The sequence below is a fragment of the Molossus molossus genome, unplaced genomic scaffold (genome assembly GCF_014108415.1).
Source record: "Molossus molossus isolate mMolMol1 unplaced genomic scaffold, mMolMol1.p scaffold_m16_p_18, whole genome shotgun sequence".
NCBI classification, from domain to species: domain Eukaryota; kingdom Metazoa; phylum Chordata; class Mammalia; order Chiroptera; family Molossidae; genus Molossus; species Molossus molossus.
Genome location: NW_023425353.1, coordinates 63,384,617 through 63,411,201, shown reverse-complemented (window position 1 = coordinate 63,411,201; position 26,585 = coordinate 63,384,617). Strand labels below are relative to the sequence as shown.

The window sequence follows — 26,585 nt, the reverse complement described above, 5'->3', positions numbered from 1 at the left end:
CCTCAGGGGTGGGGCTAGGGTGTTGATGACATCCCGAGGGTCTTGGGACCTGAGCTGACTCTCAGGTCTTGCAGGGTGAAGGTGGAGAGAAAGGTGACGAAGGCTCCCCGGTGAGACTCCCTCCCACTGTGGTTTCCTGTGCTTTACCCTTGAGCTGTGATCCCTGGGCCGCCAACCCCCCAGGTCATCCAGTCCATCCCCTGCATCCTGTCCAGCGGGTGCCCAGGCCCTTCTCTGTCCCCACTCACCAGCTCTGTGTGGCTTTCTCTCCTGCACCAGGGTGACCCCGGTTTGCCTGGAAAAGCTGGCGAACGTGGCCTTCGGGTGAGGCTTGGCAGGGAGAAGTAGGGGTGATGGAAGAACCTGTAGGAGGTGGGCATGAAGGTGGTAGGAACCACTGAGGAGAGAAAGGGTGATGGGAGTCTGGAGTGGGGTGATGGGGACCCTTCAGGAAAGCATGCAGTGATGGGAAACTCTGGCATAATTTTTGGGGTAATGGGGAACTGAGGCAGAATAGGGGGTCATGAGTGGACCTGCAAAATGTAGGGAAGGTTTGGCTCAGACCAGCTGCTTTCCCCAGGGGCCACCTGGAGCTCGGGGGCCTGAGGGTGAAAAGGGAGACCGGGGAGATCCTGGAGAGGATGGACGAAATGTGAGTCCTGACCCCTGACCCCTGACCCCTAACCTCAACTTTAATGCCCAACCATCCAGTTCCCAGCTCCTGATCTGGCCACCCCAACCCTGAAATGCTACACCCTGACAATCCTCATTTTCTGTGACCCTTCATCACAACCCCCAAAGGTCACCAGGATTCCCGTGAGTCCTTAGGGTGGCTCCAAAGCTCCCCAAACTGCTGTGTTAACTCAGTGTCCCTGACTGTCTGACTTTCTGCAGGGCAGCCCTGGACCATCTGGACCCAAGGGTGACCGTGGCGAGCCGGTGAGTTGTGCTGGTGTTCTGGATCGGGAGGAATGGAGGTTTCCAGCGCTTGGTCTGGTCGGTGCCCACGTAGGGACTGGCGGTCACGGTGGGGACTGCTGATGGCCACGTCCAGGCCTGACCTGCTCTCTGGGGGTTGGCGTTGGGGTCTGCAGGGTATCTGGGAGGGCAAACCTGAGCAATGCCCTGGAGCATCAGGGCTCCTGTTGATGACAATTATTTCCTTTCTCAGGGTCCCCCAGGACCCCCTGGACAGCTGGTAAGGATTGAGCTGGGTCTGGTCCTCTCATACCCCCTGTTGGCTCCACGCCGTGTCCCCTCATCCCTTCCACTGACTCCCACTTCCCCCCATTCCCCTGATATCTTCATTGATCCCACAGCTCTTCATGGCCCCTCTGCCCTCACCAACCCCCTTCCCCTGGTTGAACTACTCTTCTCACTGTCACCCCCACAGGTGGACACGGGACTTGGAGCCAGACTGAAGGTATCAGAGTCTGTGGGCGGAGCGAAGCTCTGAGCACATGAAGGCCTCCCAGGGCCCCAGACAGCCTCAGCCTCAGCGTGCCTGCGGCTCGAGGGCTGTTCGCTCAGCAAGTCTGTCTGCCACAGGGAGAGCCTGGGGACCGTGGACAGGAGGGTCCGCAGGGACCCAAGGGTGACCCTGGCCCCCCTGGAGCCTCTGGGGAGAGGGTGAGTGTGGCTGGTCCTGTGGGGAGGTGTGGGCCCGGGGAGTCCTGCTCTGATCTCTTCCTTCCTTGTTCTCAGGGCATCGCTGGACCTCGCGGGCCCCCAGGCCCCCAGGTGAGTGATGCACTTTGCCCCATCCACCTGCACCCTCATCGTGCCCTCACCTCTCACTGATCTTGTTTTCTCCAGGGGGACCCAGGCAGTCGAGGCCCAGCAGGAGAAAAGGTGAGAGAAAGTGGAGGTTTCTGACTGTGAGTGATCTTAACATAGAAACATCGATGAGAGAGAACATCGACTGGCCGCCTCCTGCCTGCCCCCCACTGGGGATTTGGCCCACAACCTGGGCATGTGCCCTGACCGGGAATCGAACTGGTGACCTCTTGGTGATGGGTTGATGCTCAACTACTGAGCCACACCGGCCGGACTCTTCTTTTGAGGCCTCTTACCACACGGTTTTCCTCAGGGTGATCGGGGACCTCCTGGCCTGGATGGCCGCAGTGGGCTGGATGGGAAGCCAGGAACCCCCGGCCCTCCTGGGCTTCAGGTGAGTCATGGTGATCTCTGCCTGGTCACACCCCTTCCCTCACCCCTTTGGGTGACCCTAGCCTCATCTGGGTCTTCTTGTTCTTGATGAGCTCTGGGGCCAAACAGATTATCTGTGTCTCCTAGAACCCTGCCTGGGTGGGGGTATTGTGACCTTGCAGGCCTTGGGTTCACAGGGAGTAGTGGCCCTGTTAGCAGGCAGTGTCCCTGACTCCATGACCCCTGTGGACTCCCTGACTTTGGGTCTCTCCTCAGGGTGCTGCAGGCAGAGCTGGGGACCCGGGGAGAGACGTAAGTAGGGGAGATGGTAGGGGGAGGGCAGCTCAGGGATCAGCACAGACTGCAGTGGGTCAGAGGAGCCATCAGCGGGGAGGGGAGTTGGTCAAGCCCTGTCTCTGGGAGGGGTCCCAGGCCCTGGCAGGCAGGTTTTAGCAGAGCCCCATTTTCTAACCTTCTCTGCCCTAGGGTCCCTTCCCTTGGGAGTTTCAGCAGTGGGCCCCCTAACCCTTGGGGTCTCAGTGGCACCTCCCAATTCTGAGGGTCTCTACACTGAAGGAGCATCGTAATGGGGTCTTCCCTGGTGGGCCCAGGGGTTATCTTGGTGGTCCCCTCAATCCTAGCAAAGACTTTTTTCAGGGGCCTCCGGGCCTCCGAGGAGAACGAGGACAACCTGGTCCCCCTGGAGCACAGGTGAGTCTTGGCTTTCATGGTTCCCTTTTGCCCCCTTACTGCCCTTACCCCAGCTCTGACTTCTGACCAATAATCTGTTCCCACAGGGAAAGCCAGGCGAGGATGGCAAGCCAGGCCTGAATGGGAAAAACGTGAGTGCCCAGGGCGGACACGGCAAAACTGCCGAGAAATGGACAGAATCCAGCTGTGCAGACACAGATGGGGCACACACGCAGACACGGGCTAGAGGGGCCCACCTGCAGCCTAGTGCAGTCACAGATGGGGCAGACACGGGCTAGAGGGGCCCCCCTGCAGCCTAGTGCAGACACAGATGGGGCACACACGCAGACACGTGCTAGAGGGGCCCACCTGCAGCCTAGTGCAGACACAGATGGGGCACACACGCAGACACGGGCTAGAGGGGCCCACCTGCAGCCTAGTGCAGACACAGATGGGGCACACACGCAGACACGTGCTAGAGGGGCCCACCTGCAGCCTAGTGCAGACACAGATGGGGCACACACGCAGACACGGGCTAGAGGGGCCCACCTGCAGCCTAGTGCAGACATACAGATGCATCCTGAAACCCGTCCGTGTGCGCACAGTCAGCCTCGCAGATAGTGAGTTAGGTGGCCGTGATGACTCATGCTCAGATGGGCCGACACGTGCTGGAATAACCCACAGCCACTCAAAAACGAAGAGCCACAGACACAGATTGAGAGGTGCAGACACTGGATGAGGCCACATTCAGGGACACTTGGAGACATGTTGACACGTAAACTCCTCTACATATACTCAGAAATGTGCTAAGACATGGACTGGGGGCCACGTGTGGACCTTGTTGAGATCTGGCACACATCCAAGGCTCTCACATGCGACACATTTTGGGACATATGTATCCAGTTACTCACATACATCCGGCTGCACATACTGAGATACACATGTCAAGGCACCAGGGACATGCAGACACGAGTTCATCCTGTGCACACCTGCAGAAGTCCCTGCCCATCTGCAGACACAGATCAAGAGACATCTACCCAGTGTCACCCACCAGGACATACAGACCCATGCACAGGTACACACGCTGATACACAGACCCGGGCAGGTGGACACACTCACCATTCCTAAAGATGCCCAGATGGGGAGTTACATGCAGGGAGCCAGAGGCGGGATGACGTAGTTAAGTGCGGAGGCGAGTAGACGCACTCAGACACACCCTCAAATGTGAAGGCTCACTCAGATGCTCACAGGCCATGCTCAGACACCCAGAGCTTGGAGCCACAGGCACAGACAGTCACCTGAGAGCCACTGAGGCAGGTTCTGGCAGCCAGACACTGGTGAGTGTTTTTGCTGACGTGCATCCTCTGCCCACAGGGAGAACCCGGGGAGCCCGGACAGGATGGGAAGAAGGTAAAGCCCCTCACTTGGAGTTTGCTCTGGCCCCAGATCGGGACCATGTCTGAAGCACCCTCGTCTTCCACAGGGAGAGAAGGGAAATTCGGGTGACCCTGGGAGAGAAGTGAGTGCTAGAGTCTTCTGCAACCTCTAACCCTGACCTTGACCCTGACCCTGACCTTGTGATCTATGGCTCCAGTCTTCTCTGGGTCTCAGGGCCCTGATGCTGGCTGTATCCTCCACAGGGTCACGATGGCCCCAAGGGTGACCGTGGAGCTCCTGGCAGCCCTGGACTCCCTGGCCCCCCAGGCCTCCCAGGGCAAGTCGGGCCTCCTGGCCAGGTGAGTGTTCAGGGTTAGTCTAGGACTTGGGAGCCACAGGGGCCATTGCGCTCCCACTGGACACCCTCCCAGGATGCCATGGTCCTGTGTGACCCCTTCGTGTTCTGTCATACCTTAGGGTTTTCCTGGTGTTCCAGGGAGCTCGGGCCCCAAGGTGAGCGTGCATGCTGCGGGGAGGTGTGGTGAGGGGCTGACGAGGGTTGGGGCGTTCCCCCACCTGATCATTCTTTGTTTTCAGGGTGACCGCGGGGACACTGGATCCAAAGGTGAACAGGTGAGGCCCCCACCTTTCCTCCTGCCCGGGTAGCCACAGCACCCACACAAGCACACACATGCCCCACACGCTGGGCCCAGCAGCTGTCTCTTGTGTCCAGGGCCTCCCTGGAGAACGAGGCCTGAGAGGAGAACCTGGGGGAGTGCAGGTGAGTGAGGCTGGGACCCGGTCCTTGCCTGCCTCCAGGAGCCCCTCTCTGTCCCCCTCCCCTTGCTGCGAGGTCCCACATATTCTTCGCATGCTCTGCCACCTGCCCCATTGGGATTCCTGTGGGCTACACTCAGGGGGACCTGGGCAATGGGGACATGCCAGGGAGGGACTTCCAGTGGCCTTGAGTGGCCTCAACCAAGGGCCAAGGGGCCTCTGGTAAAAGGCCTGGGGAAGAGAGCGGGGGTGGGGGCTATTTCCGGGGCAATGGGGCAGAGGCGGGGCTTTTCTGCGGGCGGCCCCTCACCCAGCCTGTGTTTCCAGAATGTGGACCGGATGCTGGAAAATATTGGCATCAAGGTAGGGTGCTTGAGGGCTGGGTGTGGGCACTGGGGGGCCCCCATGGGCCGAGTATGCCCACAGGGCTGGGCCAGGGCATGGGGACTGCAGTAATGGGCCCTGCTTCTCCGACCCTCGCTGTCACTCAGGTGTCTGCTCTGCGGAAGATTGGGGAGACCTGGGACGAGAGCTCCGGCAGCTTCCTGCATGTTCCTGAACAGTGGCGCGGCCCCAAGGGGCACCCAGGCGAGCGGGGCCCCCAAGGCAAGGAGGTATGTGCCGGCTGCTCAGTGGGGGTGCCCTGTGGAGGGTGTGGTCCTGCAGCCACCAGCATCTACTCTTCTGCTCCTCCAGGGGCCCGCCGGCTTTTCCGGAGACCGCGGGCCGAAGGGAGATCGTGGAGACCCAGGCCCTCAGGGGCCACCTGGCCTGGCCCTTGGGGAGAGGGGCCCCCCTGGACCTCCCGGCCTGGCTGGGGAGCCTGGAAAGCCTGGTATTCCTGGGCTCCCAGGCTCGGCTGGGGGTGTGGGGGAGGCAGGAAGGCCAGGAGAAAGGGTGAGCCTGGGGAATGGCCGGGAGGGCCAGGAATATGGGGTCAGGAGGAGCTGGACTCCCTACCAACGTACTCCCCACCCTGCTATTTGCCTGTTAGGGAGAACGGGGAGAGAAAGGAGAACGCGGAGGACAGGTGAGCTGGGATGGGGCCTTATGAGGCGGGACAGCCTACAGGCTGTGCTGGGCAGCCACCCATTTCTCTTTTCTGCAGGGCACAGCTGGCCCCCCTGGCCCCCCTGGGCCCCCTGGCCCCCCTGCCCCCAAGGTAATCACCCCAGCCCTGCCCTGGGCCTGCGACGGCCACCATTAGCGTAGGCCTCAGAAACTCCGTGTGGTGTCTCTGACCCCATAACCCTTTGGGACCCTGTGATCTGGGATGACCCCTCCATGCCTCTGTGACAGACGCATCTCTTCCCTGTGACCTAATGCTTATAGGACGTGGACAAGCCAGATCTTGGACTATGGGGAGGACAAGGGACCCCTGGACTCAAGGGCGCTAAGGTCAGTGTGTGGGATTAACCTAGGACCACCTCCCGCATGGCACCAGGTCCTGGCTTGATATGTCATCCCCACAGGGGGAGCCAGGCAGTGACGGTGACCGCGGCCCCAAAGGAGACAGGGTGAGACCTTCCACCCCACACGCTTCCCCTCCTCTGTGGGGGCATGTTGGGGTGGGTGTACGTGGGCCTGTGGCAGTGACTGGGGCTCAGCATGACACTCCATTTGCAGGGTGCGCCAGGCATCAAGGGAGACCAGGGAGAGCCTGGACCGAGGGGTCTCAATGGCAACCCGGTGAGTCCTGGCCCCGCAGCACCTATGTCCGGACTGGAGTCTGCAGTGCCTGGGAGTATCCGGGGTGGGGGACGGGGACAGCGCGGCCTGAAACCTCTTCTCCCCAGGGTCTACCAGGAGAGCGCGGCGTGGCTGGGCCTGAAGGGAAGCCGGTGAGTGGTGGCAGTGGCAGGGACAGCTTGACCCAGGCTCTGGGCAGTGGCCTCCCTCGGCGGTGTGCACGTCAGCAGTGCTCAGTGACAAGGCCGTGTTCCTGTGTGCCCGGTTGTGAGTGCGGATGCATGATGTGTGTGTGCGCGTGTGCGCACGTGTCACGCACAGGCCCGTGTGTGTTGTCCATGAGGAGCAGTCGTGGGTGTGGGGTGGCCTCTGCCTGGGAGGGTGGGCCAGCAAAGGCCTCCAGAGGGCGGGAGCAGCCCAAGCGAGGCCCGAACTGAAGCTCAGCAGCCCCCTTCTCTGCCCAGGGTCTGCAAGGTCCAAGGGGGACCCCTGGCCCAGTGGTGAGTACCCCAGAATCCTCACCCCTCGTGCCCCCATCCTGTGCTCAGCCCCCACAATGGATGGTACTTCCTCAGTTTCCCTGGGGGTGGTACTGGCTCCCCATCCTCAGACTCCCTCTCCAACAGGGTGGCCATGGAGACCCTGGACCGCCTGGTGCCCCGGTGAGTGACAGAGAGCACTGCCTGGTGGGGGTGGGACAGGTATCAGTCCCCGCTGATGAGCCAGACTTTGTGTTCATCCCTGAGCCCAGCTGGACAACTGACCCCTGCCCCTTTTCCTTGACACTTTTCTCTAGGGTCTCGCTGGGCCCGCAGGACCGCAGGGACCATCTGGCCTAAAGGTGAGTAGAAGTGTGTGGGGTGTGGCTGGACGGAGGAAGCGGCTCCTGGGCCATGTCTGCACCAGGGCAACATGTGCCAGCCTCCTGGGGCGCACTGCTCTGCAGTGAGGCTGAGCCCCAAGGGGCCCAGCCCGGGAGCTCTGCCGGGGGCTCGGGCTGCGGCGCCTCCTGTCCTGTGGGCTCGTGCCATCTCTGGTTTTTGGCAGGGGGAGCCTGGAGAGACAGGACCACCAGGACGGGTGAGTGGCCCAGGCCGTGGGTCAGGGTCCCAGGAGCAGGGTGGGGTTGGCACCGCGCTGATCCTCTTCTCCCCCAGGGCCTGCCTGGACCAACCGGACCCGTGGGACTGCCCGGGCCCCCTGGTTCTTCAGGCCTCGTGGTGAGTGAGTCCCCTCTGGCCCCAGCAGGGACACCATGTCCCGTCCGGCGCTCTGTGTCTTCCTCATGTTTGACTTCTCTCCCTCAGGGTCCGCAGGGAGCGCCAGGTTTGCCCGGACAGGTGGTGAGTCCTGAGGGTCAGGGCTGGGGGATGGGCTCTAGGGCTCAGGGGCAGCAGGCAGCCCCTGACAGAGCTCCTCTCTCTCAGGGGGAGACAGGGAAGCCCGGAGCCCCGGGTCGTGATGGCGCCGGTGGCAAAGATGGAGACCGAGGAGCCCCTGGCGTGCCGGTGTGTGTTCTGAGGGCTCCGGGGGCAGGGGCATGGAGGGGGGAGCACTGTTCCTCACTCTGCTCCACCACAGGGGTCGCCAGGTCTTCCGGGCCCAGTCGGACCTAAAGGAGAGCCTGGACCCACGGGGGCCCCTGGACAGGTGATTTTTGACCCCACCCCCAGCCTGGTTGGCACCACCCATGGGGCAGCAGTGTTGGGGGAGACAGCAGGAGGCCTGCTGACTCACTGGGCATTCCTATAGGCTGCGGCCGGGCCCCCTGGAGCCAAGGGGGAGAAGGTGAGTGTGGGGGGCCAAGGGAGAGGAGGGCAGTGGGGCTGAGTGAGGGGCCCAGGAACCCCACTGAGCCCTCGCCCTCACAGGGAGCCCCTGGAGACCGTGCTGGAGACCTGGTGGGACAGCCGGTGAGTGCGGAGCTCTGGCAGCACAGTTCGCCCACCCTGATAACCTTCCGCTCCCCCAACATGCCCACACGTGACCCTGTTGCCTCTGACCCATCTCTCTAGGGAGCCAAAGGGGACCGAGGACTGCCGGGCCCGAGGGGTGAGAAGGTGAGGTGGGCTGGTCCCCAGGCTGAGCAGGGCGGGGTAGGTGGGGAAGGCCAGACCCCTCACCGCCTTTCTGTGCATCTGTGCAGGGAGAAGCTGGCCGTGCAGGGGAGCCTGGAGACCCCGGGGAAGATGTGAGTTGGGGCCTGGGCACGTCAGAGCCTGGGTTGAGGAGTGAAATTGTAGAATGGGGACCATTCCTGGGCCTGTGCACCTGTCTGAACCCCAGCCTGGCTGCGCATTCCAGAATTCAGGATCCCTACTCCCGGAGTACACACTCCCAGGGCTCGGGGCCCACCTTTGCTTCTGCGTGTCCACCCTCAGTCTTCTGTTCCTGACCCTGCGCCCAGGTTTCAGGACCCAGCCGAGTATTTGTGGGCCTCTCCTTGGTCACGTGTATGCTGCCTCTCCCCCGCCCCGCCTGTGCTCCGTGTACCTGAGTTCATGTCTATGGATGAGATGCGTCTGAGTTTCTGCTCCTGTCCACGCTCCTGTGTATCTACGCTCACACCCTTGGTCCCATATGTCAGTGCTCATGTGTGAGCTCCCTGTGTCTGTGGTCATGCCTGAGCGTCCCTCTGTGTGTGCCCTCACGAGTCTGTGATCACCTCTGAGCTCCCGTGAGCCGATCCTTGTCACGTGTCTGAGCTCCCCGTGTCTGGTCACATCTGCACTCAGCTGGTGCTCCTTTGGAGCCTGTCCGAGCTCCGGGTGCATGTTCTTACCTCTCACGTGCCGTTTACTTTGCCTTTTCTAGGGATTTAAAGGGGCTCCAGGAGTCAAGGGTCATAAGGTAGGTGTGCCCCAGACTGTCCCTGCGGGGGTCATGGTCCTGAGACTCCCCGAGCCTAATCTGACCCCTTTTACCTCCAAGGGTGAACCAGGAATCGGGGTCCAGGGGCCCCCCGGGCCAGTTGGTCCTCCAGGTCTGAAAGTAAGTCACTGCCCCATCCCCAGTGGTGGGGGCAGTGGGCAAGGAGGCCCCTGGAGGGGAGGAAGAGGGCCTTCTGGGCCAGTCCTGGGACCGCTCCTTCCTTTGCTCTCTGTGTGCCAGGGAGACGTGGGCCCCTCCGGCCCTGCCGGTGCTCCTGGTACTGTCGGCTTTCCTGGTCCGCCAGGCCCTCGAGGGGAGATGGGTCAGCCGGGCCCCAGCGGAGAGCGGGTAAGGGTGCTGGGAGCAGCACATGAGGTGGTGACGTCAGGACCCCTGAACCTGGAGGTGGGCGAGGAGAAGGGTACCCAGGCCCTGCCTCAGGGCTCCAAGTCTTAGGAAGCAGGGCGGGGGAAGACTCCTAAGTCACCTCTGCCTCTCTTGCCTCGTTTTTCTGGCAGGGTCTGGCAGGCCCCTCAGGGAGAGAGGGACCCCCAGGTCCCGTGGGGCCACCTGGACCACCAGGGTCAGTGGTGAGTAGAAGCCCAAACCCCATGTGTCTGACTCCTGCGTTGAGTCTGTCCACATGAGAATAAGGCTGGGGTTTTCCACTGTGTGGCTGGGTATGTGTGTGCCTCCGAGGGGCACTGGACCGTCACTCACTCTGCCCACAGGGAGCACCTGGGGCCTCCGGACTCAAAGGAGACAAGGTAGATGGGACAGTGCTGCTGGCTCTCTTCTGTACCCCGTCACCCCCTCCGACCTCCGCTGACCCCGTCACCCCTGCGACCCCCTCTGACCTCTGCTGACCTCGTCACCCCCTCCGACCTCCGCTGACCCCATCACCCCCTCCGACCCCCTCCGACCTCCTCTGTCCCCGTTATCCCCTCTGACCTTCACTGACCCCGTCACCCCCTCCGACCTCCACTGACCCCGTCACCCCTTCGACCTCCTCCGATCTCCACTGACCCCGTCACCCCCTCCGACCTCCACTGACCCCGTCATCACCTCCGACCTCCTCTGTCCCCGTTATCCCCTCTGACCTTCACTGACCCCGTCACCCCCTCCCACCTCCGCTGACCCCGTCACCCCTCCGACCTCCTCCGACCTCCACTGACCCCGTCACCCCCTCTGACCTCCACTGACCCTGTCACCCCCTCCCACCTCCCATGACCCTCTGTCCTCACTGATTCCCCTCACTTATCCCTGGTGTCCTGTTGCCCTCCAGGGTGACGCTGGAGTAGGGCTGCCCGGAGCCCGTGGAGAGCGTGGGGAGCCAGGTGTCCGGGTGCGTACGTCCTGCTCTGTGGCCACAGCCCCCGGCATGGGGCCACGCTGGGGCTCCCTCTGTTACTGAGCTCACCTTTAAACCCAACTTCTGATTCAGTGAATTTAATGTCACCTTACAGGGTGAAGATGGCCATCCTGGCCAGGAGGGACCCCGAGGACTTATGGTGGGTCCCCTTGGGGAACGCGCCAGTGGTGTGACTTTATCACCTGCCTGTGCCCTCTGTGCCCTCGGGACTCTGCAGCCTCCACAGCCCCTGGCCCTGCCTGTCTACTCTCTGGTCCTTTGTCTCATCTATTCCCGAGCCCCCCATTCCTCCCCTGCCCCCTGAACTGTCTCCCCACTAGTCCCCCCCAAGTCCCTCAGCTCACAGTCTCCTTCTCTCACACAGGGCGCCCCGGGGAGCCGGGGGGAGCGTGGGGAGAAGGTAAGGAAAAGGCCCCTGGGGGGAGTGGAGGGGGGATGGTCTGGTGATTCAGGACTGGGGACTCCTCTATCTGGGTGAGACTCACTCTCTTCCATCCAATAGGGCGACCCCGGAACCGCAGGGCTAAAGGGTGACAGGGTGAGTGTGGGCATGGGGGGGCACGGGCAAGGGACGAAGGGTGCTCCTGACTACTCTGACTGTCCCCCATCCACGCAGGGTGACTCAGCCGTCATTGTGGGGCCTCCGGGGCCACGGGGTGCCAAGGGGGACATGGTGAGTGGGTCTGCTGCATGTGCAGACTGGGTGTCCCTTGGGTGTGGGTAGGACCCCTATGGGGCCAGGACCAGGAGATCTGAGAGCGCAAACCCTCAGAGGGTGAGGGATCTCCAGCCCGACCCTTGTCTGACCTCTGGTCCAGGGTGAACGAGGGCTGCGAGGTGCAGATGGTGAGAAAGGACCTCGGGGAGACAGTGGGAGTCCTGGAGAGAAGGTATGGGGCACAGCGGGGTACGCCATATGGGGTCAGGAGGGGTTCCTACGGGCTGTGAGGACAGGCGGGGAGGTGGAAGGGGAGAATGGGAGACACCTTGCTGGGAGTTGGTTGGGAGGGGTTCAGTAGGGTCCCTATGGGGCTGCTGAACAGTCTGGGCCTCTACTAGGGCTCCAGGGCCTCAGCTGAGGTCACAAAGGGAGCCCTAGGAACAGGAAGGGGCTTCTTGGGGATTAGGGGCATTCAGGGAGGTTCAGGGGCCCAGTGGTTAGAGGGAGGGGCAGGAATCTGGGGGCCCTGTAGTGAGAAATGGGCCACAGTCCCCCAGCTCCACCCTGCTATGGCATGGGCTGGAAGGGATGGGGCCTCAGGGCGGGGTAGGAGTGGCCCTGGACCGCTCCGCCCCAGCTGGCAGGTCCCCGGCAGGCTCCAAGCCTCCGTCCTGGCCGGCTGCTGATTGTGTCCCTCTCCGGTCACTCCCACAGGGCGCCAAGGGAGAGCCTGGTGACAAGGGCTCAGCTGGGTTGCTGGGAGCACGTGGACTCACAGGACCTAAGGCAAGCCCTGTCTCAGGCACAGACCCAGAGCCACACATCACACACGTGTCCCATGGGTGTCCTCTGAGTGTTGGAGGATTTCCAGCCTCCCTCCCCGTGGGTGTTCACACAGGATCTGTGTGTCCCTGGGCCTTGGGCCAGAGTCACCTAGTTGCTGCATTTGCAGCAGATACGCCAGCTTGGGGACAGTCACACTGAGACAATCACACTTAAGGGCCACTTTCCTTCCCCCTCTGTGTTTCCCACAGGGAGAGCCTGGTGCTATAGGGATTCCTGGTGAGCCGGTAAGATGCTCCTGACCCCACAGGATCCCCATCCTCATGTGGTGACCTTTGATCTTATAAAGACCCTGTGCGCTCATGGTGTTGTCATGTTGCCCAGTGGCCCCACCTTCACAGACACCCCTATGATGGTTCCACCCATGTGTGACCCCCCCTACCCATGGTGACCCTTGTCCCCATGGAAAACTCTGCCCTTGCAGTGACTCTAGCCTCCAAGGGTGGCTCTACCCCCATGGTGTTCCACGTCCACTACATCCAGACTTATGCCCTTTGATCCCTCACTGATGCCCTGACTTCATGCTGACCTTTCTCCCCCAGGGATCCCCAGGAAGGGACGGAGTCCCCGGCATCCGAGGAGACAAAGGAGATAGAGGCTTCACTGGTTCCCGGGGCCTCAAGGTGGGAAGGGGACTGGGTTTTTACCCTGGACAGGAGGCCTGATGTTGGAGGGTGAGGTATCGGGGTCAGAGATCAGATGTCTGGGGTCAGATGTTGGGGTCTCCAGAATTGAATATGGGGATGTTAGGTCAGGGGTTGGAAAGAGAGAGGTTGAAGTGTCTGAGACCAGTTTGGAGAGTGGGTTCAGGCTCGGGTTACAAAGTGAGGTATCTGGAAGTCACTCCCCCTGCTTTTTCCCTCAGGGCGAACAGGGGGTGAAGGGAGCCTGTGGCCTTGATGGAGAGAAGGGAGAGAAGGTACAGAGGTGAGGGGAGGGGGTGGGCAGCTGCAGGGCTGAGGCCTCAGGCTGACGCCTCCCCTGTTGCCTGTAGGGAGAAGCTGGTGCCCCGGGCCGCCCTGGGCTGGCAGGACGCAAGGGGGACATGGTGAGTGCGGGACACCCAGCGTGGGAGAGGATGGGGGGCCAGGGCCTAGCTCGTCTTCTCTTCTCCAGGGGGAGCCGGGCATGCCAGGCCAGTCGGGGCCCCCGGGCAAGGAGGGCCTGATCGGTCCCAAGGTAGGGGCCTCTCAACAGTGGGCGTCAGGGGAGTCGGGGTGGGCAGAGGTCATGGGAGGGTCGTGAGGCGAAGGACAGAGAAGGTTGGGGCACACTCGGGTGGTGGGACAGGCTTGAGGTTTCGGGGTAGGTCAGGGTCATGGTGGGATTCAGGGTGGGAGGTGCGCGGTGTGACGTGGATTAGGGCTCAGGCTCTGTGGCGGGTGGAGGAGGGGGTTAGAGGTCAGTGTAGGAAAACAGGAAGAGTCGGGGTGGAGATGTTATGGTGAGATTGGGGTCCTGGGAACCAGGGTGGATGGAGGGTCCTGGGCTGGTAGGTCACAGGTGCTTGCGTTATGGAAGGTTGTGGCCATTGGGCCAGGGGTGCTCATGGCAGTCGAACTGCGGGAGGCCAGGCAGAGGGGGTCTCACACTTCTCTCTGTTTCCAGGGTGACCGAGGCTTTGATGGGCAGTCAGGACCCAAGGGTGACCAGGGTGAGAAAGGGGAACGGGTAAGTTTAGGCTACGGTCATGGTGAACCGGGGAATTGTGCTCTCTGGAAGTGGGCTTATCTTTGGGGGCTCTGATCACTGACCCTGGCCTGTTTCTCCCAGGGGCCCCCAGGAATTGGGGGCCTCCCAGGTCCCAGAGGCAATGATGGTGCCAGCGGTCCCCCTGGGCCACCTGGCAGTGTTGGTCCCAAAGGATCTGAAGGACTGCAGGGCCAGAAGGTGAGGGGCCCTGACTCACTGTTGGCTCCTGAAACTGCCTGACTTCCAGCCTCGCTGACCTCTGAACCTGTGACCCATCTCCCAGTATCCTGCCCCAACCTTTGGATTTATAATCCCTAGTTGCCCTACTTCTGACCCCCACTACCTCTGACCCTGCTCACTGGGCCCTTGTGTCTGACAGGGTGAGCGAGGTCCCCCTGGAGAGAGTGTGGTGGGTGCCTCTGGCGCCCCCGGGGTCCCCGGAGAGAGAGGGGAACAGGTGAGTGGGGATTTCTGGGCTTGGGGTCAGAGATTGAAGTGACCTTTGGTGTGTGTGAGACCAGAGGTCACAGCCTAGCCCCTCCCTTGCACACAGGGGCGGCCAGGACCCGCTGGCCCGCGTGGCGAGAAGGGAGCAGCAGCACTGACAGTGAGTGTGGCAGGGTGGGCTGGGGCCCTGCCCCTGCACCCAGCACCCCGGCCCCCAGGCCTTGGCCCCTGACTCGACGCTGTCCCTCCATGATCCCTGCATCATGTATGTGCCCTTTGTCCTTCCTGGGATCCGTGGGTTCTTCTGATTCGTGTGGTCTGGTGCTCCCAGGAAGATGACATTCGGAGCTTTGTGCGTCAGGAGATGAGTCAGCACTGTGGTGAGTGGGGCCCCGCCCCTCCCCAGTACCCCTGGACAGGGTCAGGCAGGGTCCCTAGAACTCGCGGAGGGTGAGGAGTTAAGGAGATGGGTGAATATGGATGCACACACAGGACGCACTTGCTTCAGGACAGGACTTCCCCAGGGGAGACACTGTGGTGGACCCGTAGTGATGCTGAATGCCCAGTATGGCCATGTGTGGAGGGGTGTGGTGGGAGCACATCTGGTCCCTCTGGGCCTGACATGGAGCAGGTTAGGGGTCTCTGATGGCCTGAGGGGCATCAGACAGTGAAGTTCTGTCCCCTCCCTCTCTGTCTGTGACCTATTTTGCTCTGTCTCTTGTCTGCCTGTTTCTGACTGTTGCTGTCCCTCCTTCTCTCTCTTGCCCTTTGCTGACCTGTTTCTAACTTCTCCCTCGTTCTTTCTGTTTCTCCCCTGCCGTTCTTCCTCTTTCTCTCTCCCTCTCTCTATTTCTCTGCTTCCCTTCTTCTCTCTGTCCCTCCCTGTATATCTCCTGTGCGTCTCTGTCACCCTGCCTCTTCCATCCTTGTCTCCTGCCTTCTCTTTCATGGTCTCTCCCCGCCCTCTCTGCCCTCTCTGCCCTCTCTGCCCACTCCAGCCTGCCAGGGCCAGTTTCTTGCATCTGGATCACGTGAGTAGTTTTCTGGTACTTCCTCTCCCGTAACTTCCCTTGCCCCAGACCCTACTGTGTCCATCACCTGGTCCTGTCATCAGGGGCTGGGCTGGGGTGGCCGCCATGGTGACCCCAGGGCCCTGTGCCCCTGCTCCTTGCTCCAGGACCCCTCCCTAGTTATGCTGCAGACGCCGCCAGCCACCAGCGCCACCCCGTGCCTGTGCTCAGGCTCTCTCATGCAGAGGAGGAAGGTGAGGACAGCTGGACCCGTGGGCGTGTGTGGATGGGGCACAGACACCACCGGGTGCTCCTGCACGTGGGGTACATGCATGGACACTTGTGCACACACGGGAGACCGGGGGCTGGGGTTGGGCAGCATGAACCTGGCACAGCCCACCCCGTGGCAGACCGAGTACCCCCCGAGGACGATGAGTATGAGGACGCTGAGTATTCTGTGGAGGAGGACTACCAGGGCCCCGAGGCTCCTTGGGACGGCGATGGTGAGAACGGCAGCTGGGCTCAGAGGGTTCGGGGAAGAGGCAGAGCCGGTCCCCACTGACCTCTCCTTGACCCCAATCCCTGCTGATATCCTGACCCCTCCATTGACCCCAGACCCCTGCTCACTTCCGCTGGATGAGGGCTCCTGCACTGCCTACACCCTGCGCTGGTACCATCGGGCTGTGGCAGGTGGTACAGAAGCCTGTCACCCCTTTGTCTACGGTGGCTGCGGAGGGAATGCCAACCGTTTTGGGACCCGTGAGGCCTGTGAGCGCCGCTGCCTGCCCCGGGTGGTTCAGAGCCAGGGAACAGGTATGGGCCTACCCTCCACCCCAGCAGGGGCCTGGGCACTGAGCCTATCCAGATCAGGTCCTGGGTCAGAAGCTCCCTCAGCCGGGGAACCTGGGACAGACCCCCAGACCAAATCACTAGGTAGAAAACCCAGATGTGGAGTCCCCAGTGTGGTCCCCTCCATGCTTCTCCTTGAACGAGCCGATAAGGACCCTTCTCCGAGGCCAGAGCCCTCACTCCGTTGCCCCAGCTCTCTCCTGCGCGGATCCTTTGCCAGGGCTTCCCTGGGGCCCACATGTTGGGTAAGGTCAGGTGGCCAGAGACAGCTCCCAACCTGCCCCACCAGGTGCTCTCCAGAGCTGAGGAGCTGAAGTCCAGTGACCCCTGGAGGAGTCGGTGCCGCAGCAGGACCTGCTGTCCCTTTCCTTGGTGCTAGAGGCTCGTGTACACAGGAGTGTGCATGAGCGTCCGTTACTTCAATGACTTGGTCCTGTGGGTCTATCCTTCCCCCTGTGGACAAACCCTCATTGTGGCTCCTGCCTCCCTGGCAGCTGACTCATTGTGGGGGTGGCTGTGGGCAGTGAGCGGATGTGACTAGGTCGGACCCGCCCCTTGACCCCCGCCTGTGATGACATGGTGCTGATTCTGGGGACCATTAAAGCTGCTGTTTTGAAAGGCCCCTGTTGTGATTCTTTGGGAGATGCGGGTGCCAGGAGGCAGGTTTTTCCTGGTGGGGGGTCAGTACTATCCTACATGGGTGCAGAGTTCCTCTGTCCAGCCCTGGTCACTGTCTTATGACATCTCAGTCCTCAACTTGTCCCCAGAAAGGGGTAGACAGGGTGTGGGTTGAGGATATGTCCTCACTGCCCCCCAGAAGGGGATGAGTCATAGGTGGGGGGCTGCCTCATGCCTGGAGACATGCCCCAGCTCCCACCCCAGGGGGCTGAGGGAGATAAATGGGCCCTGAAGGGGGCAGGGGGTGAGGTCACAGCACAGCGCGCCTGGCCCAGCCCTGAGCAGCCACAGTGGCCCTGACGTACCCCAGAGGAGGCTGCTGCTTCTGGTAGGACCGGGGTCAGGATGGGATGGCAGGCCATTGGGTGTGGAGTGGATCTGGGGTTCGGGTGATGGAGGTCTCTGGACCTGAGGGAGCTCTGGGCTCCCTGGCTGCTTATCATCCTCAGGGACCCGCATTCCCCACCTTTGTCCTGGGCCTGCTGCAGGAGCTCTTGCGAAACCTCGGGCTCCCCTTGTCCCTGTGTTTCCCTGTCTGTGTCCTTGTCTCCCGCCTGGGTTCTTTCTCTTTCTCCCAGGCTCCCGTCTGTTGCTCTGCCTCCCTCTCATCCATCTCCATCCTTTCTTCCTGCCTTCTCTCTCCTCTCATTTTCTCCCCCTCTATAAAAATGTATCTAGTTATATACTCCCCGTCTCCGGATTTCTCTGTCTCGCGCATTCTCTTCCTCACCCTTCTGTCTCTGTCTCACTCTGGCTCTCTCCTTGTCCCTTCATCTGTGTCTCTGTCTCTCTCTGTCCCTGGCCTGGCCTCTCTAATCTTTACCCCTCAGTCTCTTTCTGTCAGTATCTTGGTCTCGCTCTCTGTCTCTCCACTTGCCCTTTGTCTCTGCCCTGAGCCTGTTTTCTCCTCGCAGCCCGACTACGCCATGAGCGAGTGGTCTCTTCTGGTGCTGATGGTCCTGACATTGGGTAGGGTCCGGCTTGTCTCAGCCACCCCTATCCCAGCCTCCCAGCTGCCCCCTCAGAACTTTCCCCGGGCCACTCCCTGCCCTGTGTCCTCAAGGAGCTCCTCAGCCAGCACCACCGGCCCGACCGCTGCTTGGAACCAGCCCAGCCCTGGCGCCCGCCCCGGCCCCCGCATCAGCCTCTCACTGGACGTCCCCCTCGGCCTCCAGCTGATCCTCCTGGAGCAGGCCCGGGCCAGAGCTGTGAGGGAGCAGGCGGCCGCCAACGCTCTCATCCTGGCCCATGTCGGCCGCCGCTGAGCCTGCGGGAGGGGCCGCTGGGATGGGAGGACCTGGAGGGCAGTACTACTCCTGGGCATGGTACATCTGGACACCGTGCGGGGTCACTGCCCTATGGTGTCATGTCACATCTGAGTGCCTCACAGAGTCACAGTGCGTGTGGACAGCCACGTCCGGTAGTGCCAAGTGGAGTCTTGTCACACCTTGGAGCCCCGCAGACTTCCAGTGTGTCTGGGCAGCTTGGACACTACCGTGGAAGGTCACTATCACGTGGAGGCTTGCCATGTGTGGTGTCCCACAGTCACAGAGCATCTGGACATGTGTTCACTCTCACACCACTTTCAGGAACCTCAACACAGGAGCCCACCACTGCATCCGAGAGCAGTCCACCCAAGATCAGACCCACAGGTCGCCCTGCCCCAACAGGTCACCACACTGAAGTGCTGGCGGATGGTCACGTGCATGCTTTGTGTTCCCTGAGGCAGCACCCACTCCAGAGGATGGGGCCGCTGCGGGCATGTCTGGGCACAGATGGCCATAGTGGGAAGTCTGTGAAGTGTCAGCTTTGCATGTGTGTGGGGTGTGCACATGTGGCTGCATCTCTGAACCTGACAGCTGTGAGTGCGTGTGAACAAGTTGAGGGCATGTGATGGGTCTTGGAGGAACAGGCGCTTGTCCCCCACACCTGCATGAAGCATGCACAACACCCAGCCAAGCACTGTCCTACCTGCACCCCTGCCACCCAGCCTCGGCCCTTGGACGCACACAGCTCAGGGCGAGGAGGCTCAGGCCATGTGGCTCTGGCCCAGCTCTGCCCCTCCCTCATCAAATTGTCCTGAGTGTGTGCTCACCTTTCTAAGCCTGTTTCCTCATCTGCAAAACAGAGTGATGCCACCAAGCTTCTTGTGAGCATTACGTGACAAGTGTACGCAAAGGTTCTGGCATGCAGGAAGCGCTCAGTGAATGGGACGACCGAGAGCCACACCGTCGTGTGCACCCAGGGAGTGACACACGGAGGCTGAGTCATAGCTGGTTATGCTGCCCCTCTGCCCACTCCCCACTCCCTACACCTGGTCCATTGGTGTGGAAGGAGTAGGTTTTGCCTTATCTCACACTCCTGACTCCATTGCTGACCTTCTGGATCGTGTGAACGGGCTTGCCTGAGGATGGGGCAGGCCTCTGGGCTGTGCAGACAGCTCCAGCTGGAGATGAGGGCAGAACTGGGCAGTATGGACAGCTCTGGCTGGAAGGAGGCAGTACTGGTGGGAGTGGCTGCCTGGAGTGGGGACACTCCTGTTGATCTCAGTTGAAAGCAGTGGTGAGGGGGGCGGGTCCAGGGCGGGGCTGGAGAGGCGGGGCCACAGGGGACGCTCCTCTCTCCAGAGCCAGAGGGCGGGGTTGCTGGACTCCACGCTTCAGGGGGCGGTAGCCCAGGCCAGTTGGGTTGCAGGATGGACAGAGGCACAGAAGGAGGCAGTTTCCTGACGGACCCCGGGTCAAGGAGCAGCAGGCAGGGTAGGCACAGGGTGGCGTGGAGAGGGTGGAGGGATTGGGAAATGATCTGGGTGCAGTGGGGGTGGTGCTGGAAGGGGTGCAAGGTTATTGGAGGTTTCTGCAGGTATGGGGTGTTCTGAGGGGCATCAGCCTGTCAGTGGTCTGGAAGAGGGGAACACTGTATCCTGGCAGGGAAGAGGTAGCTAGGCCTAGGGGTAACTATAAATAGCTTCTTCCTTCAGCTCAAGAGGAGGGACAGCCAGCTGGAGCTGCTCAGGGCCCTCCCGCTGGGCCCTTTGCTGGCTTCTAAGGGGTCAGGTTGGTTCAGGCCCCCCCCCCCCCCGCCATGAGCCCCACCAATTTAAGGGAGGTCCAGAGGCTCATTTGGGAAGTTTTTCATATGATTTGGCTTTAGTGCTTAAACCAGCATTTCTAGGGCACCGACTGTGGGCCTTGTGCCCATCCTGAGCAGCACTAAGCACCTACTGTGTGATCTGTCCTGGTTATGAACTTCTCTGAGCCCTTTCTGTGTTCTCTGGCTGCTCCTGAGTCACTTTGAGCATTTACTGTGTGACCTGTGCTAGGCTGGAATCAGCAAGTGCTGATCAGGATTCCCAGGCTACTTGGTCACATGGTTCCATGCCTCCAAGTTGGAACCTCACACCCTCTCTGAGCTCTGGGCCCAGGGAGACACAGGGGATGATCCTTGGCCAGAAATGTCCAGAGGAAGCAGGAACTCCTGGGAATGCTTCGAACCTCCCAGGAGCAGCAGAGGGGAGAGGAGGAAGGGAATAAAGGTGAAGGGAGACTACAGGGAGCAGAGGCCCACTGCAGCCTGCCTGTCTCTGCGCAGGCCTGGGTGCAGGGCTTGTTAGTGTATGTGCACACACATGCGTTCATGCATTAATGTGTGGGTCTATGTGGTATTCACTGAGGTCCCTGGGCCTTTAGGTGGCAAAGGGTGGCTTGGTGGTTGGGCCAGGGCTGGACAGCAGATACAGGATGGAAAAGTTTGAGCATTAAGAATTGAGGATTGAGGACCCTGGCCACCCCACAGCTTGTAACCTGGGACACTGGGAGGAGGTCCAGTGGTCAGTGCAGAGGGTACCACAGGAGACAACCAGGGCCAGGTGAGGCAGGTTCACAGTGGGGAGACTGAGCAGGACATGTTCACACACAAGTGCACACTCACATCCCAGCACACTTCCCACCCATGGGCCAGGACAGCTGGCTCGCTTTGGAATGGCCCGGAGGGAGCGAAAACCATGAGGGCACCTGCTGATGCTGAGGGTGAGAAAGCCAGGAGGGCATTTCAGCGCAGGGAGCAAAGGAGCACAGGTGTGGAGGTGGAGTGTGAGAGTGCAAGGTGTGGGAGGCGAGGTTTTGAAGGGCTCCCAGTTGTGCTGAGTCCATCCTGCTCTGTGGGTGCTCTGGGACACTGATCCCCTTCCTCAGTTTCCTTCCTACAAATGGGGCCATGGGAGGGGAGATGGGGAATATTCTGAGAGCAGACATGGACCCTGGCCTTGAGGAAGAGCTGCTGGCCTGTGGTCTCCCACTGGATATAGAGACTTGGGAGGGTTTGTCGGGGTCAGCCCAGGGTCAGACTGTTTGGGGAAGAGTGGGAGGTAGAGAGCTACTGCATTTCCTTGGAAGGCAGACTCAGACTCTCTGGGCGTGGAGATGGCTCCCCAGACATGATCCTGGCCTCCTGCCCTGCCCTGGCTGCTCACTACCCCAAGCCTTTGACTAGCATCCCGAGGAGGCTGGGGAGGAGTATGGGCAAGCCTGAGGAGGTGCTGGGTGTCTGTGGATGTTCGCGGAGGCAGCTTTTGCAGTGAAAGATGGGTGTTGGACAGAGTGTGGGCATATGGTGACAAGGTCTCTGAGGCCAGTGCGGCCTCAGGATGACCTTGGCAGTGGCCAGGAGACAGACAGGAACAAAATGAGTGACTTTAGAGGAGTAGGAAGCAGGAGGAAGGTCACAAGGGGCGTCCTGCTCACCAGGAGCCATCCATGGGTGTGCTCAGAGCTGCTGAGCATGAGGTGGAGGGAGGTGGGGGTGGACACTGCAGAGGGAGGGTGAAGGAGGAAGTGGCCGAATCTGTCTGAGGCATGGCATCCCCAGAGCAGAAAGCTAGAGCTGGTTTCAGAGCCGGTCTAGGTGAGCTTCCAGTATGTGGATCTCCTGAACCTTCATTTCCTGGGAAGTGGGCAAGCCATCTATCTGTACGGAACATCTAAAGGGTCCTTGCCAGGCTCTGAGGGGCTGGGTAGTGATTTGGAGAACTAACCCAGGGTGTGGCATGGAGGGCAGAGGAAGGGAGTGTTGCATCTGTGTGTACTGGGTTGACCCTTGTTCTTCATGCCCCTAGCATCTGGCTCCTGGCTGGGCACACTTTGGACAGAGATGCAGTGATCCTGGCAAGGGGTGTGGTGGAGGACATCGCTAGAGGGCAGTGTGATAGGTTTGAGTTGTGTCAACAGGGGACGCAGGCCAGAGAGTCCAAAGCTTGGAGAGACTGAGAAGACAAGAGTGGCCCAGGAGCTTCTTAGCTTCCATATTTCTGCCTTGCCCCTTGCCTCCACTGCATTTTTAGAGACAGTAGACAAATAATATACTAAATGATAACATTAATATGCTTTACAGTGGATTTTTTCAGACATTGGCACATTTAATCTATACCAAAATCTTGTAAGATTGATGACGTGCACATTCCATTTTCGGCGAATCCCTAGAGAGCTTGGTTACCAGGTCCCACCCACTTGCTCCAGGTAGGCTGGCGTTTAGCCCACGCTCCCCGGCAACTAAGGCAAAGAGAGAAACGCGATCAGTTTTGAAATGTGTCCTGGGTTCCTGTCCATGAGATAAAGGAACTTTCTCAACGTAGTTGAGCAGGTCGCTCCTGTGGGCGGAGCCGAGTCTTGGTTCTCAGAGCAGAGAGAGCATCGGGCGCAAGGCCCGCGAGGCGCCGCAGAGTTGACAGCTGGGACATCCTGCCAGGGATCATCCTCACGTACAGGTCTCCTGGCAGGTCCTGACCAATCAAGCCCCGCGGGTCACGTAGGCCCTGCCCCATTGCATGTCAACCCCTCCCTCCTGGAGGCACAGGGGTCCCGCGCTGTAAGGAGCAGGACCCCGGGATAGCCCGAGCGAGGCCTTGGGAGAGACCCATGCAAATCAGCGCGGTCGGGTGGGGTGGGCCGGGCTCGTTCACCCGAGGCGGGGCCTGTCCAGCCAGGACGCGGGCCTGTGGGGAGCTGGGCATGCGCGCCCAGGATCCCGGCCTGAAGAGCCGGCCCTCTCGGTCCGAAAGCGCTGGTCGGCGAGTTGGGCATGCGTGGTCGGAGGCCAGCGTCTCCAGTTAGGGTGGAGCCTCCTCGTTCTGGGGCGGGGCCTGTGGGCAGTTGAGCGTGCGTCATAGCGGATCGAGGAGGGGCGGGGCCGAGGGGTGGGGCCTCGAGTGGCCAGAGTTGGTCCGGCTTTAGGGGTTGGAATCCGCGCAGTCCAGCTCCTCCCGCCCCCGGGATGGCGTCCCCACGGGAATTGACCCAAAACCCCCTGAAGAAGATTTGGATGCCGTATAGCAATGGGCGGCCCGCCCTTCACGCCTGCCAGCGCCGTGGTGAGGAGGGGTCCGCGGGGCAGGGGAGGGGGTGCACGGGGATGGGTGGATAGGGCGGCCTGGGCAGTGGTCTCTCGATGGAGAGGGGGCCGGGGACCAGAGGGGAACCGGGACGGCTGAGTCAGCCAAGACCGGTGGGAGGTGAATGGAAACAGGTGGTGCGCCGAGGACAGGTACTGCAGAGCCGGGGACGGAGACAGGTATATGGGGATGTCTGGACTCCTCGGGGGCTAGGTCTGGCTCCAGTCCCTTCCCACTGCAAGGTGTCCCCACCGCTTCATGCCAGGGGAGGGCCTGGAGCCCTCGCCCTGCCCTCTGTGCTGGCGGGAGAGCATGGACCGGGTGATTGGACCGGGTCTGAGCTGTGTTGGCCCTAAAGAAACTGCTTGGCCTCTCTGAGCCCAGAACTTTCAAAAGCCCAAGAGTGGGCTAGCCCTCCAGTAGGTGGGAGGGTGTCAGTGCCCCTTGGCCTTCATCACCCACCTCTTTGCCTAAAGCAGAGTTTTGGGAGGAATTTCAGATTTGACCAGGACAGAGACAGTGAGGACACTGTGCCATATGGGCCTGGAAGCCCATGTGGCCTGTGTCCAGGGGTGTGGAAGCATTCACGTGGAGTCATGGGTAAACGGTAAAATTTAAGGGTGAAACATCTAGGAGACATGCTGAAATTCATGAAATCGTTAAGGGGCTTACCTTTCCTGGGTCTTGGGTGTTTAATCCACTACCTTGACTTTCTACTTGTCCTTAAATGAGTCTGCAACCTTTTTATTACTAAGAAAATAAAGATGTGTTTTAGGAGTAACTGAAACATTGTGATGAATTTGCAAGTTTGCAAGGACCTCAGAGAACATCTTGTCCAACTTCTGGTACAGATATGGAAATGGAGATGAGGAGATTGGGTTCTGTGCGAGGGTCTCCCTGCACTCCTGGTCTCTGCTTGGGCATGATAAGGGGGGGAGAGTGCTCTGTGCTAGACCTGCTTGTCCCGGGGGCCTTGGCCTTGCCATGATGTGAGTCCTGGGGGAGGGGTGTGTGTATTACCACACCGTGGCAAATCAGGGGTAGCCATGGCTTTGGCCATGATAGAGGTCCTGGTGGGGGACCAAGCCTGTGATCATGCTTTTAGTCTTGGGCCTGTGGCTTTCCAGTCAATACTCTTGAGTCCTCAGGGGCTATGGTCATGCCCTCATACCCAGACATTTCTGGAAGTGTGGAGGCCGAGACTCCTTCCACCTGTGCTTCTAGCCAGACTGTGTTAGGTCTGTGTTGTCCTAACTAGGAGGTGGCTGCTGTTCTTACATAAAGGAGGAGTAAGAACCTGGACTTTGGAGGCAGGAACACTCAAGCCATATCATGGCTCGTTATTTGACCTTGACCTTAGGCAAGGAGCTGATCCTCTGGCCTTGGGTTCCTCATCTGTGGAACGAGACTACCGTCATCCTGCTCCGTGAAGCTGCTGTGAGCTTCTTAATGAGTAAATACTCAAGAAGGGATAGCTGGCCATTTTGTAATTTCACCCTTCTTTCTTCCTTCTCGCTACCTCAAAGGCAGGGATTGAAGCATCAACTCTGAGCTAACTCCCATTGCAGATGGGAAGGGAACTGCAGCCTAAGGGGGAGGGGACGTGCCTAGGTCTCACAACCCCTTGGGTAGGGTCTCTATTTCTCCAAACTTCAAGTCTGTGATTAAAATATGGCTCATGCCACTACACTGCCTCAGGGTGTCTCAGTGAGTGGAACTGTGGGCTGGCGCAGCACTGGAGGTGCTTTCTGGAGGAGGAGGAGGCACTCAGGAGGCCACAGATGAGACCTGCAGATTGTGTGGGGGTTTGGGCCCCAGGTTAGGGTCCCAGAGTTCACAGCAGGTAGTGACTCAGCAGCAAGTGAACATGGAACCTGTACATGCGGCACCTCCAGTTCCCAGAGTCTGAGTTCGTGCAGCATTTTACCTTCTGCAAAGTGGGCTCATGACTAGGTTGGAGGGCCATGAGCACAGGTGAAGACCTGAGGGTGGGTGGTGGGTAGAAGTTGACTCGATCACAAGGGGTTGTAGAGAAGAGGATGCAAGGCTCACGGCTGGCCTGTTCTGTGTGGTGAATTGTCCCCAGCTCCTCCGGGCACCAGAGGCTGATTGGCTGTGGGGTGTTCTGTGCCTCCTCCACCCCCACTCTTCATGATAAATTCTTCCTCTTTTTTTTAAAAAACAATTTTTTTAAATTGATTTTAGAGAGAGAGGAAGGGAGAGGGAGAGAGAGATAGAAACATCGATGAGAGAGAACATCAACTGGCCGCCTCCTGCATGCCCCTCACTGGGGATCCGGCCCACAACCTGGGCATGTGTCCTGACCGGGGATCGAACCAGTGACCTCTTGGTGCATGGGTCGATGCTCAACCATTGAGCTACACTGACTGGACTGTTCCTCCTTTTGATAAAATTCAGAAGCACACATGAGGTCTGTAAGCTGTTACCTCCTCATCATTGAGCCCTCAGCTCAGACCTGGGGGAGCTTTGAGAGTAGGTGAGGCAGGGATGAAGAGGGGACTTAGAGAGCATGGCAGAAAGGACAGTATTTGTCTGATGGCTTTTTTTAGCCAAAAGGTGGCACTCTTCCTGGGTATGGACATGACTTGGGTATGTCCAGGACAATAGGAGAATTTACTCTCTGTCACCTGAACAGGACAGATGCCATGTTGCTTTATTTTTCAGTTCTTCCTTCCCCCGCCTGGCTGGGGAGTAGAGCAGGTGCAGTTCAGGAATCAGTTGTGGACCCCACTTCAGGGACTTGTGGCTGTCCCTGTGGTGGCACCACAGAAAGTGGTCACTGTCCAGCACCAGGCTCTTCTCAGGCCTATTGCCTGCTAGGGCTCCCATGGTCTTGAGCAAATATACAGGAAAAGAAAACTGGATGACATGTCTTCAGATTTCCTTCCGCACATACCCAATGTCCTAAACAGTATCCTGTTTCTCAGTGTCAGGGTCCTTGAGGACCCAGAGCTGCATGCCCCAGCTCACCAGGCCCAGGTGCTCTGTGTTCTAGCACAGTTGTGTGTGCCTCCTACGTGGACCTAGTTTGCAACTTTTGCATTGCTAGAACTTTCCCAGTGTTTTGCTATTGGA

At 60.1% G+C, this 26,585-nt stretch overlaps 3 protein-coding genes across 5 annotated transcripts in view; all 3 read left to right on the top strand.

Moving 5' to 3' along the window:
* The window catches only part of COL7A1 (collagen type VII alpha 1 chain), a 31,260-nt gene extending 13,807 nt beyond the window's left edge, over positions 1–17,453 (top strand). The window contains 66 exon segments of the mRNA XM_036267146.1: positions 75–110; positions 280–324; positions 581–652; positions 895–939; positions 1,172–1,198; positions 1,394–1,423; positions 1,549–1,629; positions 1,705–1,740; positions 1,816–1,851; positions 2,090–2,170; positions 2,425–2,460; positions 2,806–2,859; positions 2,946–2,990; positions 4,213–4,248; positions 4,322–4,357; positions 4,479–4,574; positions 4,693–4,728; positions 4,813–4,848; positions 4,949–4,996; positions 5,320–5,355; positions 5,484–5,606; positions 5,689–5,889; positions 5,987–6,022; positions 6,101–6,154; positions 6,325–6,390; positions 6,465–6,509; positions 6,619–6,681; positions 6,789–6,833; positions 7,146–7,181; positions 7,308–7,343; positions 7,478–7,522; positions 7,729–7,761; positions 7,839–7,901; positions 7,989–8,024; positions 8,109–8,189; positions 8,263–8,331; positions 8,434–8,469; positions 8,553–8,594; positions 8,697–8,741; positions 8,828–8,872; positions 9,496–9,531; positions 9,613–9,672; positions 9,793–9,900; positions 10,071–10,142; positions 10,284–10,319; positions 10,838–10,897; positions 11,019–11,063; positions 11,289–11,324; positions 11,427–11,462; positions 11,541–11,597; positions 11,743–11,814; positions 12,300–12,371; positions 12,620–12,655; positions 12,971–13,051; positions 13,294–13,347; positions 13,423–13,476; positions 13,545–13,607; positions 14,037–14,099; positions 14,202–14,318; positions 14,500–14,577; positions 14,674–14,727; positions 14,899–14,947; positions 15,566–15,598; positions 15,745–15,831; positions 15,988–16,080; positions 16,193–17,453. Coding sequence (XP_036123039.1) covers positions 75–110; positions 280–324; positions 581–652; positions 895–939; positions 1,172–1,198; positions 1,394–1,423; positions 1,549–1,629; positions 1,705–1,740; positions 1,816–1,851; positions 2,090–2,170; positions 2,425–2,460; positions 2,806–2,859; positions 2,946–2,990; positions 4,213–4,248; positions 4,322–4,357; positions 4,479–4,574; positions 4,693–4,728; positions 4,813–4,848; positions 4,949–4,996; positions 5,320–5,355; positions 5,484–5,606; positions 5,689–5,889; positions 5,987–6,022; positions 6,101–6,154; positions 6,325–6,390; positions 6,465–6,509; positions 6,619–6,681; positions 6,789–6,833; positions 7,146–7,181; positions 7,308–7,343; positions 7,478–7,522; positions 7,729–7,761; positions 7,839–7,901; positions 7,989–8,024; positions 8,109–8,189; positions 8,263–8,331; positions 8,434–8,469; positions 8,553–8,594; positions 8,697–8,741; positions 8,828–8,872; positions 9,496–9,531; positions 9,613–9,672; positions 9,793–9,900; positions 10,071–10,142; positions 10,284–10,319; positions 10,838–10,897; positions 11,019–11,063; positions 11,289–11,324; positions 11,427–11,462; positions 11,541–11,597; positions 11,743–11,814; positions 12,300–12,371; positions 12,620–12,655; positions 12,971–13,051; positions 13,294–13,347; positions 13,423–13,476; positions 13,545–13,607; positions 14,037–14,099; positions 14,202–14,318; positions 14,500–14,577; positions 14,674–14,727; positions 14,899–14,947; positions 15,566–15,598; positions 15,745–15,831; positions 15,988–16,080; positions 16,193–16,740 — 4,248 coding nt within the window. The 3' untranslated portion in view covers positions 16,741–17,453.
* A 577-nt stretch (positions 17,454–18,030) lies between these two features.
* On the top strand, positions 18,031–18,369 carry UCN2 (urocortin 2). The gene has a single exon (XM_036266161.1). It carries the CDS (start codon positions 18,031–18,033, stop codon positions 18,367–18,369), a length of 339 nt encoding a protein of 112 aa, XP_036122054.1.
* A 1,381-nt stretch (positions 18,370–19,750) lies between these two features.
* Positions 19,751–26,585, top strand: part of PFKFB4 (6-phosphofructo-2-kinase/fructose-2,6-biphosphatase 4) — a 28,390-nt gene continuing 21,555 nt past the window's right edge. Inside the window, exon 1 of one of the 3 annotated variants that reach the window (XM_036266228.1) lies at positions 19,751–19,863. In XM_036266228.1, coding sequence (XP_036122121.1) covers positions 19,800–19,863 — 64 coding nt within the window. In that variant the 5' untranslated portion in view covers positions 19,751–19,799. Of the gene's footprint in view, positions 19,864–21,922; positions 22,007–23,300; positions 23,469–26,585 lie in introns of those variants that run through there. The other 2 variants (XM_036266230.1, XM_036266227.1) reach the window with 2 other exon arrangements.